Raw genomic sequence first — 13,081 nt, 5'->3', positions numbered from 1 at the left:
CGACACGTCACCTTCAGTTTCCCTGATCTTACGCTGATATGATATCTTAATTCGACATTTGTTAGAGACCCACAATGCGTTATTTCACATTAAATTTTAAAGATGAGCAAAGACCTTTTCTACTTGGCTGCATATTTAAGCCTCTCCAGTGGTCATTATTCTGTTAGTTCATACATTGATCTATCAGTCTCCTGCCTCTGAACTCCTCTAAGGCTATCTGAGGTCTGGTCTTCTGGTGGTGAATTCATGGGGGGTGGGGGGACATGTATGAAAAGCACCAAATATCACCTAGAGGTTTCAAAGGTATTTTCTCGAGTAGCACCTTCTAGATGGCTGGAATCTCCTCCTCCCTTTCTGGTCCTCTGGCTTGCCTTGTTCTAACAAGGACACTGCTGTCTTCCTTTCCTTTAATGTGTCTTTTGTTGTTGTTGTTGTTTCTTGCCTTTGGTTTTAGGTGGCGTTTTCTTGGTGTCATTTGGTGTGTTCTTTGTGTGTCTTTGCTTGAGGCTCATCGAGCGTCCTGGATGTGTGGATCCTCAGTCTTCATCAAACCTGGAAAATGTTGAGATGTCGTAAGTTGTGCCATGGCTTGAAACCCCAGCTCCATCTTTTCCACTCTGCGTCTGGGTTTCATTTTCCGGATCTTTTCCATGTGCTGGTTTCTCCTTCCAAGGTATCTAGTCTGCTGTTCAAGTCACTCACTGGAGTCTTAATCTGAAACATGCTTTTCATCCTTTTTCCTTTCTTCCCTGTCTCTCCTCAGCATCCTTATGTCTCACTCTGCTGTGTTGAACATACCTGTTTTAATGTCCTTGTCTACTGATCCTGTGATTCCAGCACTGGTATGTATCTGTTTGTTTGTGGCAGGATTTCACACTGTAGCCTTGGCTATCACAGAACTTGCTGTGTAGACCAGGATAGCCCCAAACTTTCTGAGATTCCCCCCCCACCTCAGTACTTCATACTTGGTCCTCCGTATTGATTCTGGTCTGTTAATTTTCTCTCTTTGTGGATTGTTATCTTGCTATGTTGCATGCCTGATAGGTTTTGAGTGCCTGCCAGACACCACAAACTAGACCTTGCTGAGTATGGCGCTGTTCCTGCACACACGAGTCTTCTTCAGCTCTGTCTGGAATATGAACTGTTAAAACAGCTGGTCCCTTTGAGCCTTGCTTTTTAGAGCTTTGACAGGAAGAGCAAGAGCATCCTTGTTTGGGTAGATTTTCCCTGTGATTGATGTGACTTCTCAAAGACTTCATTGTGGAGGTGGGAAAGGAAGGCTTCCTGGTACTGCATTATCCCCAAAGCTTGTTTCCTCTGCTCCTCCCCCCTGTATGTGCTAAGTGCAGATGTAGATGTCATTGAAGGGGACGCTGTAGACTTTCAGAATTCTGCCCTTCAAACACTGGCCACTGTGGTCTCCGCAAACTGTCACCTTCATGTCAGCAGCTCACCAAAGGTTACAGGCTTTCCTGGTCCCCACTGGAAACTGGGTTGTGTCCTAGCAACCAGCTTTCACAACCTGAGGCTCACCCTGTAGGTGTCCCATCTCTTGGGGACCATTCTCCTGCACTGATGTTGTCTACTGCCTGATGACAATGACCTTGTTTGTATGTCTTGTGGCAGTTTCTGATTTGTATAAGGCAAGAAGGAAGTCTGGTCCTGGTTGCTCCATCATGGATGCACAGATGGCAGAATCAGAGACATGTCGTGACAAGTGTCACATATGAAACAATGACTAAATAAACATTAGAGACTGCTGCCTTCTAGGATGACCAGGAGGGCTGTCTTTTCTTTTCTTTTTTTTTTTTTTTTGTTTTTTTTTTTGTTTTTTTTTTTTGTTTTTCAAGACATGGTTTCTCTGTGTAGCTTTGTGCCTTTCCTGGAACTCACTTGGTAGCCCAGACTGGCCTTGAACTCATAGAGATCTGCCTGGCTCTGCCTCCCGAGTGCTGGTATTAAAGGTGTGTGCCACCACTGCCCGGCCTCAAATAAATCTTTGTTTCATTTTGTTTTGTTTTGTTTTGTTTTGTTTTTCAAGACAGGGTTTCTCTGTGTAGCTTTGTGCCTTTCCTGGAACTCACTTGGTAGCCCAGGCTGGCCTCGACCTCACAAAGATCTGCCTGCCTCTGCCTCCCGAGTACTGGGATTAAAGGCATGTGCCACCACTGCCCAGCTGAGGGCTGTCTTTTAATACACTCATGACGACTGCCTTCTAGCACATCCCATGATGGCTGCTTTATCATAGGCCTCATAGTCTTCTTGTTTAGTCTGCAGACATGTTTATCCTCTTCATATATGGACCTAAGCAGCAGTCTGGAATAGGCCTTCCTCATGGGAAGTATGCAGAACTGAGACTTACACACGAACAAGCAGATGGGGTCTTGAAGCAAGGAACAGGAGCCAAGATGGAGTCATGGGAGCGCTAGACTTGGGCTGCATCCAAAGCAAGAGTACTTTTTCTTCTGGCCCTAGATGGCGACTGCCAGTCTGGGGAGACACTTCCCACCCTTTTATGTCGTCTGTGCTTCTACCCCTACTGATCCTGCAGATCTGCTCACACAGAGACCTCTCAAGGGACATCTGGGTGGTCAGGACATCCCCTAGGCCACTCTGAAAACCCTGGCTCTCCAAGTCAATAAAAGAGATCAAGTTGGGATGAGGCACTCTGAGGCCTTCTGGACCACTACTGTCTCTGTCTGCTACCCCTGCTGGGCCAGGCTGTCTTCTCCAGACCTTCAACTTCTCCACCCATGAGAATCTTTTGCCTAAGAAACTTTCATGAGACTCCAAGGACACCAGTGTATACAACAGGGACACAAGCCAAACATCCCCATGGATAGGTCCATACAACCATACAACAGGCATACAAGTCAAACACTGGCTGATCATAAAACCATAAAGTAATGTATCTTAATTCAATTATCTGGTATGTAGGATCTTACCATTTATTAAAGATGAAAGCAAATTAGTTGCTAATTAGATGGATGGGCTTGTTTGTCCAACACAATACAATCCAAAATTATGCTGATCTGATACTTACATGCTGAGTAAGGCTGGCAGGGAAACATTCAAAGCCTTTGTTTTCCATGACGCTCTATACAGTGCAGAAAGTGTGGGTGGTGTGCTCAGAACATAGGCTGTGGTGAAGTCACACAATGCAGCCCAGGCAAACACTTCCAGAAACACCTCCAAATCATAGTATGTCTGATTTTGGATCTGTTTTGGGTATCGTATGTTCGGAAATCTTTTACTGTTACTAATTTTTTTTTGAGGCTCTAACATGCAGTTATGTGACCCTATATGGGGTCAGATCCAGTTTAAGAAACTTTGACAATGTCCTGGAGCCTCAAGGCACCGCCACCCCAGGCTCACCAGCCCACTAAACAGAAGGACAGACACGTGGAAGGACATGACAGAGCCTGGCCCAGAGCAAACTGTACCAGTGGCCCCTGCCCGTGAATTCACATAAGCGCACGTGACGTTTACACACAGAACTTGCTCCATTTCAGAATCCTCTCCCACGTTTCTGTTTCTACGAAGGAGTCTCTGTGCGCCAAGGAACCTCAAGACTATGCCTCCTTGGACAGACAGTCCCATCCTGCCACCATCATGCTATGCAGTTCCAAGAGCAGCCAGGCTTCCTTGGTGTCCAAGGAACACCAGCTGTTTATGGAAGAGGCCTACAATTCAGGTGAGGATGGCCTGGAACACAGCCAGACAATAGGTCCCATCGATCGAGTCCCTCCCCCGGAAGCAGCTCTGAGGGTGAGGACTAGAAGGAGGCTCTCTCCAGGACTTTGGGTTTCCCAAAGGCTGTGGACAGCTGTCTGTGAGAGCCCTGGTTTGCTCCTGCCTTCTGGGGCACCAGCAACATAAATCAATGTCCCCTCCTCCTCTTGACCACACTTCCTCTCCGACCACACCATTTCACACCTCAGAACTTTAGCGTAGACCTGGACCCCTCTTTCTGGAATGCTTACCTCTTCACTCCAATGCGCAGGAGTGTCAGAGGACTGGATAGACAGTGGGGAAAATCAGAGAATTGATTTCTGGAAGGATAAAGAGATGGGTTTTGAGTGAATTTATGACTACCTGTGTGGATATATTGCTAAATGGATCAAAACATGTATGAATAGATAGAAGTTAGCTAGGTGAATGAATAGACTGGTCAGTGGGTGGATTTGGGAGTGCACAAGTGAATGGGTGATTAAACAAATGTGAAATGGACAGACAGGCGAATGGAGAGCTAGATCACTGGATATTCAGAAACAGGGATGAATGGGAGGGTGGGTGTGTCGATAGATGGATGAATAGATGGAAATATGAATGAGAGAATAAGAACATGCTGATGAGCGTGCATTTATCTGTTCTGTCCCATCTTAAACCCCGTGAGGGACCCAGCAGAAAGTGAGACTATCAGACTACTTCCCCATACATCCAGCTCTTGTTTTCACTACACGCTTGTCCCTCCTTGCCCACCCAACCCTCTGACACAATATGCCCTCCCCAAGGCCCACCATCCTCACACCCTTCTTGTCAACTTCAGCCATCTGCTTCAAGATGCTCCAGGACATAGCCACCTCAGACCCTCTCCAACTCAAGTACATCACCAAGAAGCTGAAGAAGATGGCCCAGAGGACCCCCAGCCTGGTGATGGAAACCATCCATGACTACTTCAAAGACAATCCAGAGGTGATATTGCTTGGGCCCCTGGAGCAGGCATTGGAGCATAGGGAAAGAAGATTGGACCTCAAGTGAGGTTCAAAGTCTGAATCCTACGTAGGGCAGTTGCACCATGTAGGTAAAATGTCAATCTCCTTGCATGCCAATAGGCTCAGTGGGGAGAAAAGAAAGTGTACTCACATGGTCTCACCATGCTCAGAGCACTCTTGTGAGGTAGAGGTTAGGACTTTCAAAGATGAGAGGCGATGGCTTCGGGGAAAAGGGGATTTACCTAAGGTCACAGAACCAGTACATGGTCAAAACTGATAGCTGAATATGTGGGGGCAGGGCGGTGGACAAATGGATGGATGATGGATTGGTGGGCAGATGGATATAGTAATTGATGGAGAGGTAGGTTGATAAAAGGAGGTAATGAGGGATGTGTGGGTGATGAGTAAACATGGGTATGGATGCACTCATTTATGAATGCTTGAATGCATGAATGCATGGATGCATGGATGAGGGAAAACCTGTCTAAGTGTTGGTAAAGAGATGATCTCCCTTTGGAGGCAGAGTTTTTAAATCCCACAGCAGTTCCCTGAGGACAGAAACAGGCTTTTCTCCCTCTCAGGTCTGCAGACCAGGCTCAAGGTCAGCACAAGGCAGGTGTCCCCTAAGAATTGCCAAATGAATGTGTCCACATGTGCTCCCTCTCACCAGCCTCATTGCACAGCCTCCTACCAGGGTTCTCCTTGGCATTCCCCATACTGTCAGACACCATGGTCCCAACATCACCTCTGTTCTCCACAGATCTCCAGCCGGCACAGATTCCGACTCTTCCAGGTCCTGCAGGCTGTCATTGGAGCCCTTGATGTCTTGGAGGAGATATGGCAGAGGAACTTCATGCAGCTGGCCCTGGAGCACATGACCAAGTCCACGGTAGGCCTCCCTCCCTGGGTACACAGACTAGTACCCCAAGGGCTTTGGTGTTGCGTCGGTTGCCTGGGGGTTCAAACTATGTGGGTGCACAGGATTTCTGAGCTCTCCCAGGTGTTTTCTGTATATTCGTGTCCTTGACATTGCCTCTTGGTGCAGAGCCCTGCTAGACTAGGGCCCCAGGGCTCTTAGGCAGGAACCAATCAACCAGCTGCAACTCTACTCTCTCTCGGAATGTCTCTTCCTCACCATCCCTTCCCTGATGCCCATACACCAGCATCAGGGCCTATGCCAGGTCAAGCCACTCCTCAGGTTGTAACCCAGCTTCAGCTCCTTCCTCTTGGGTTCCTGCTTGATGGAGACATGCAAGCTTGGGACTCAGCCACCTGAGCTCATCAAACCAGGCGTGAACCAGAGATCTCAACGACCCTCCCGCACCAGTCTGTAGGCCATAATGGCCTCCAGGGGCCTGGGACAGGTTGTTTTCTCCAGATCCACTGGTTCTGGGAAGCTTTGTGTTGAACTACTCTATACACAAGACACAAATGGTGTTCAGGGAACAGTGACTGTCACCAAGATGTACCACAGTCCAATCTCTAGCCTTCTATACATGAGCCCAAGCTTATTCTCTGTCTGTAACACACTGAAGAGCTCAGAAGGCTAATGTCATGGGAGAAAGTTTGTAATGCCATCTCCCCACCACATCCAAACCACGGTCCAGGCATTCCCACACAAGGGCAGGAAGCCCACAGAGGGAGGTTCTGGCTGAGAGACTATGGGTATGCTAAGTAACTGGGTAGCGATGGCCCCCAGGCTACTGATGAGACACAGGTTGTCCAGGGCCCATGATTGCAGAGTTATAATCTAACTGCAATAGCAACGCTCACACACCCGTCAGGATGTGAAGAACTCTGGCTCCTTGGGTCTTTCGCACAGCCCTGTGCTCAGCCAGCTTACCAGGTGGTTATCATTACAAGAATAGGTGCATCTGCCCTTACCAAGAGGTTCTTATGCCCCAATTTTACAGAAAAAGGGATGGGGGGGGGTGCTCATAGAGCTAGGGAGACTTGCTAGCCCAGGTGATGGAGAGCAGATTTGATGAGCTACCTGGTTCCTAGGGAAGTCTGAACAGCCTTGATATGCAGAGAAAAATGGGGAGCAAAGGTTGTGTCCACCTCATTCTCTTTTTTTCAAGTATTTTGTTTTTATTTTATCATTGTGAAGTATACTGGACACACTGAAAAGCTGGACAGCAAAGGCAAGACTGACCGCAAGTGCCTGCCATAACAGGGTATGGGGCACCATGAGGATCACCATGAATCTGAGGCCAACCTGGACCACACAGTGTGTTCCAGGCCAACCTGAGCTATGGAGCAAGGCCCTGTCTCAAGAAAGTAAAAGAAAACAAACAAACAAAAGTAGGACACACGTGCAGGTACAGGCCTACTGTAGCAATGCTCTTTGGGCAGGGACCATGGCTAGAGATGAAGGCTAGAGGTCATCTTGGGATATGGTCTGGCTTCCATCTCCTGTGGACTAGGTCCCTCCTGATGCTTTCTGACACGAGGCTGGGGTTTGGCAAGCTAAGTGTGGGCACGGTGATGGGGGCAGGGCTGCTCTGTATTTTCTGCCTCTGAACATGCCCAGATGGGCCTCCACCTCTGCACCACAGGGTTGTTCCAGGAAAGCCACGGTTTCAGGACTTGTCATGGGCTCGTATTATCCAAGCAGAGAGAGTCTTTAGGCATTCCAAAGCCCAGGCTTCCGTGAGGAAGGGACAGGGAACTAGAGAGCCAGGGCAATTGTCCCTTCCAAACGTTCTTGGTGAGGAATCTGCCAGGCAATGTACGACTCCAACTTAAGAGCAGATGGGAAAGAGGAAGGCTTGGACTGCAGGGAAAATTTTGAGTTCTCTGTTTCTAGGAATCTCCCCATTCTCTTGAACCATGGACTGAGAATCACTATCCCCTAGCCTTCATGCCCTCAGTGTGGTTGTTAAAATCCAGGGCCATCTGAACCCAGGTCCTTCATATATATATATATATATATATATATATATATATATATATATATATATATATATATATATATATATATATCTTGCTTTTCCTCCAAAAGTCTAGCATGGCTTTGCCTGGAATGCTCCACACAGAACACTGAGTCTAGTAACAGAACTATGGTCATGGCCACACCCACTCCAACATGGCCACACCTCCTAATAGTGCCACTCCCTATGGGCCTATGGGGGCCATTTTCATTCGAACCACCATAGCATGTGTCCTCAATCTGGCACTAGCATCCTCCTTTGATTCGAGAAAACGGCTCAGCATCCTGTACTAAAGACACCATGTCTCTGCTCTATGTCAGTGCTGAGACAGGACTTCCTCTCCATGCCTCTTGCCTTCTCTCCTCTCTCCTCCCCTCTCTCCCCCTCTCCTCCTCTCCTCCCCTCTCTTCCCTCTCCTCTCCTCCCCTCTTCTCTCCTCTCCTCCTCTCCCCTCTCTCCTTCTCCTCTCCTCTCCTCCCCTCTCTCTTCCTCTCCTCTCTCCTCTCTCCCCTCCTATCCCATCTTCACCTCTCTGCACTGGGAGTCTACAGCATTTCAAACCCTTCACCAAGTATTGTGGTGTCGTATCTAGAACTTCGGGGATTAAATCTTTTATTTTATTAGCATATATTCATTGTGCACAGCAACCAGCTTTGCTGTGACACAGAGAAACGTGTGCATCGTGCCTCTTGTTTTCATTCACCCTTGTCATTCTTTTCTTCCAGCTCCCACCAATCATCTTTCTCTCCCCAAGTAGTCTCCTTTCCATTTTCATGTATTTCTTTATGTATTTTCTCAGTCCAGATTCCACATATAAGATGAGACAGGTGATAGTCATCTCTCTTCATCTGGTTTATTTCCCTTGATCTCTGTTCCATCCATTTTCCTGCAAAATTGAAAAATGGAAAATTTCAGCCTTTGTATGTCTGAATAAAGCTCCATTGTGTGTTTATGCCACACTTTCTGTATCTGCTCATCTTCTGGTGGAGAACGAGGCTGAGGCCATACCTCGGCTGTTGCAAACGGTGCCGTGTAAACATGGATGTGCTCAGGTCTCTGTGGTATGTTGACTTAAGATCCAGGAATGGTAAAGATGGACCATGTGGCACATCTAACTTTCAGTTCTTTGGGGAATCGCCATACTGATTTCCACAGGTGCTGCACAAGCACAGGTTTGCATTCCCACCAACAGTGTACAAGCCCCACCCCTTAACACCACCCATGCCAGGACTTGTTTTCTTGATGATAATACCTTCTACTGCTTAGGCTTTATTGTCAACGTGACATAAGCTAGAATCGACTGGAAACGGGGCCTGAGAGCTTGTTGGCAGAACATTAACTTGATTGTTAATTGATGCAGAAGGGCCCAGTCCACTGTGGGCAGTTCCATCCCTAGACAGAAAGATAGCTGAGCAGAAGAAGCCAGTGAGCAAGGCAGTGAGCAATGTTCCTCCATGGTGTCTGCTTCAGTTCCTGCTATGACTTCCCTCAGTAATGGATCGTGACCCGGGAGTGTAGGCCAAGTAAACCCTTTCCTGCTCTAAATTGATTTCAGTCAGTGAGCGCTTCACCACGGCAACAAAAAAAAAAAAAAAAAAAAAAAAGCAAAAGAGAACACAGCCATTCTTCATGGGGTAATAGGGAATCTCAATGTAATTCTGACTTGGATTTCCCAGACGGCTAAGGATGTTGAACACTTTTTTTCATTCGCTTATCGACCATTTGTACTACTGCTTTTGAAAACTGCCTGTTCAATCCATTATTGGATGATTTGTCTTTTGGTGTTTAATTTTCTTAGTTCCTTAAATGCTCTTGATATTAATCCCCTGTCAGATGAATAGCTACCAACGATTTTCCCCCATCCTGTGGGCTGACTTTTCACCCTGGTAATTGTTTCTTGCGCTATGCCAAAGCTTTTTAATTTCATGCAATCCCATTTGTCAATTTTTGCAGTTGTTTCCTGAGCTATTAGAGCCCTTTGCAGAAAGTCCTTGCCTCTGTTATGTGAACGAGAATTCCTGGAAAGAAGCTGTGTCTGCAAAGGTTGATTAACTGACGAGAACGTCAGCCATGTGGAGAGGATGGAATGTTACAGATGCAAAGCCTAATTACAGTTTATCTTGGGCTATCTTTAACCTACCGAATAGCCATCCCTTGCCCTCCTCTGTGTCAGAACAAATATTCCATCACTAACCGATAAAGACAGACTTAATATCCTAACAGATTAAAAAAAAAAATTTCAGAATGTATTCACTTATCAAAACCCTAGTTTTCCACCAATCAAAGGGATGTTATCAGATAGTGTCTAAGGCCCAAAGCAAAGCTCCATCTTGCTTTAGTCCACCCACATGCTGCATCCACCAAGCTATTTGGAAAATGCCTTGACTATGTTCATGACTACCTAAATACCTAAAAAGTTCATGAAAATACTACCTCATTGGGACATGGGTTTTGGAGTAACCTAAATCTATGTTCCAGAGCCAGGGCCACTCATACTTGGCTCTGGAATAAACTGTCTCTTATGCCCTTTGAGATGAGATCTCTGTTTTTGTACCAATACCCATATCTTGAGGTGTTTCTTCTATTTATATCTTGAGATGTTTCTTCTATTTTTCTTTTCTTCTAGCAGTTTCAGATTTTCAGGTCTTGCATGAAGGTCTTTGATCCACCGTGAATTGATTTTGATACAGGGTGAGAGATAGTGATCTAGTTTTCTATTTCCTCCTGTGGATGGCTTGTTTTTCCCAACCCCATTTGTGGAAAGCTGCAATTTCTCCAACATAGGTTTTTGGCATATTTGTTGCAAATCAAAAGGCTGTAGATAGCTATGTGGGTTTATTTCTGGGGCCTCCCATTGGTTAGTCTGGTTTGGTGTCAGTACCACACTGATTTTGTTACTGAGGCCCTGTAGTATAATTGGAGATTAGGTATGATATTCCAGCATTGCTGTCCCTGCTTAGGGTTGTGTTGGTTGGTATGCAGCATCTTTTGTGATTCCATATGAATTTAAGGGTGTTTTCTTTCTGTGAAGAGCATCAGTAGGGTTTTGATGGGCTGTATTGAATCTGTAGACTGCTTTTGGTAATATAACCATTTTCATAATATTAATCCCACCAATCCATTAACGTTGAAAGGCCTGCCTTCTAGTGCCTTCTTTAAGATCTTTATGCAGTGTTTCAAAGTTTCTATGATGTACGTCTCTCATGCCCTTTGTTGGGTTTATGCTTGGTTTTTGTTACTGTTTTTGAGGCCATTGTGAATAAGATTTGTTTTCTTGGTTTCTTTCTTAGAATGTGCATTATCAATATAAGGGTATTATTGATAAATATAAAACTGCTGGTTTTGATATGTTGATTTCTGTACCCTCTTGTTAGTTTTCCAGTGGAGTCTTTAGAGACTCATGTCATCTGCAAATAAGATGGGGTAATGTGAGTTCTTAATTTCCTTTTTGTGTCTCTTCCGTTTCTTCAACTTGTCTCTGTACACTAACAAGTGACTCAAGCTCTATATTGGATACAAGTGTGAAGAGCAGACATGTTGATCTTGTTCCTGATTTTAGTGGAAATGCTCCCAGCTGTCTTCATTTATTGACTGTTAGCTGTAGGCTTTGCATGCGTGGCCTGTATCACGTTGAGGCATGCTCCTTTGGGTCCTCCCTTCTTCGGAGCTTTTATGATAGAGTGATGGGAACTTTATCAATTGCCTTTTCTGCACCTGTCCATATGATCTTGTAATTTCCATCCCTGATTCTATTTACTTCCTAGAGACACTTTATTGATTTCCATAGAGCAAACTATCCTCCCATCCCTGAAGTGAAAGCAACTTGATTATGGTGTATGATTGTCTTGGTTCCCGATCTGTTGCTGGGAAGAGACACCATGACCAGGCAATCTTATTTTTAAAATGCATTCAATTGGGGGAACTTGTTTACAGTTTCAGAGGGTTAGTCTGTTACCATCACAACCAGGAACATGGTGGCAGGAAGGCGGGCGTGGTGCTGGAGAATTAGCTGAGCACTTCTCAACCTGATCCACAGGCAGCAGACAGAGGGAGACTGGTCCTGGAATGGGCTTTTGAAACTTCAAAACCCACCCCCAGCAACACACCTCCTCCAACAAGGCCACACCTCCTCCAACAAGGCCACACCTCCTCCAACAAGGCCACACCTCCTCCAACAAGGCCACACCTCCTAATCCTTCCCAACAGTTGCCAACTGGGAACCAAGCCTGCAAATATGTGAACCTATGATGGCCAATCTCATTCTAACCACAACATTCCCCTCCCTGGCCCCCATAGTCTTGTAGCCGTATTGTAGAGCAAAAGGCATTCAGTCCAGCTTCAAAAGTTCACAGTGTCTTTCACAGTCTCAAGACTGCTTATAAGTCCAAAGTCTCTTCTGAGACTCAAGGCAACTTCTCATCTGTAATCCCCAGTTTAAAAAAAAAAAAAATGAATACTTCCAACATCCAGTGGCACAGAAGGAAGGAAAGGAAGGAAGCACCGTGAGGAAATACTGGACCAAAGCAAGAAGGTCAAAACCAATGCCAAAGCACTCTTCGGAACTCCAACCCTTCCAGCTCTGTTGACTGCAACACGCTTCTCTCTCTCGGGCTGGTTCCACACCCAGTCTGCTGCTCTCCCTGGCAGGTGTCCCGCAGCTCTGGCATCTCTGGCATCTTGAGGACTCCAGTGCAATCCAGGCTTCACCTTCACAGCTTCACACAATGGCCTCTCTAGGGGTCCATGCAGGGCCTCCCCTGACATGGGCCTGGCTTCAGCAGCTTTCCTTAACTAGAGAAGCAAATCCCACAACCCCTTTTCCGGGATTCTTGACGCTAAAGCCAGAACCACGTGGCCAAAGTTGCCAAGTTCTTCCGACGGCTGGGGCTGGAACCTGAACCTCTCCTTAGATTCCGTTCACATCAGCTTTCCTTTGTTGGTGGTTTCCTGTGCTGTTTAAGCTTTTCTTTTTTTTCTTTTTTCTTTTTTTTTTTTTTTGAATGTGACAAGTGTGTGGTAACACACATCTTTAATTTTTTATTATTTATTTATTTATTTATTTATTTATTTATTTATTTATTTATTATGCATACAGGAATGTTATGCATATTCCTGCAGGCTGGAAGAGGGCACCAGATTTCACTAAAGATGGTTGTGAGCCACCATGTGGAATTGAACTCAGGACCCCTGGAAGAACAGCCGGTGCTCTTAACCTCTGAGCCATCTGTCCAGCCCTAAGCTTTTCTTTAATTCCTCTCACAAACAGGAAGCTTACCCAGGTGGGGTCTTGCCCTGAGGTCACCACACTTTTTATTCCATTTAGCATCAGGCTTTTCCTTCAACTTTTTATCTCCTTGAGCACTGGGCTTCACTCCAACGTTACATTTCATGGTGCTCCTTTTCTCCTCAAACTGTGTATTTTCTATTTCATTT

At 46.0% G+C, this 13,081-nt stretch overlaps 1 protein-coding gene across 2 annotated transcripts in view; it reads left to right on the top strand.

The window, feature by feature from the left end:
- The window catches only part of LOC114704665 (maestro heat-like repeat family member 5), a 75,409-nt gene that overhangs the window by 9,675 nt on the left and 52,653 nt on the right, over positions 1-13,081 (top strand). Inside the window, exons 3-5 of one of the 2 annotated variants that reach the window (XM_037197547.1) lie at positions 3,513-3,694; positions 4,550-4,695; positions 5,476-5,604. In XM_037197547.1, the coding sequence (XP_037053442.1) occupies positions 3,513-3,694; positions 4,550-4,695; positions 5,476-5,604 (457 nt within the window). The remainder of the gene's footprint in view (positions 1-3,512; positions 3,695-4,549; positions 4,696-5,475; positions 5,605-13,081) is intronic. The other variant, XM_037197548.1, reaches the window with a different exon arrangement.

Source organism: Peromyscus leucopus, chromosome 20 (genome assembly GCF_004664715.2).
Source record: "Peromyscus leucopus breed LL Stock chromosome 20, UCI_PerLeu_2.1, whole genome shotgun sequence".
NCBI lineage: Eukaryota > Metazoa > Chordata > Mammalia > Rodentia > Cricetidae > Peromyscus > Peromyscus leucopus.
Note: the sequence above shows the minus strand (reverse complement) of the source record. Positions and strands in the feature narration are given on the sequence as shown.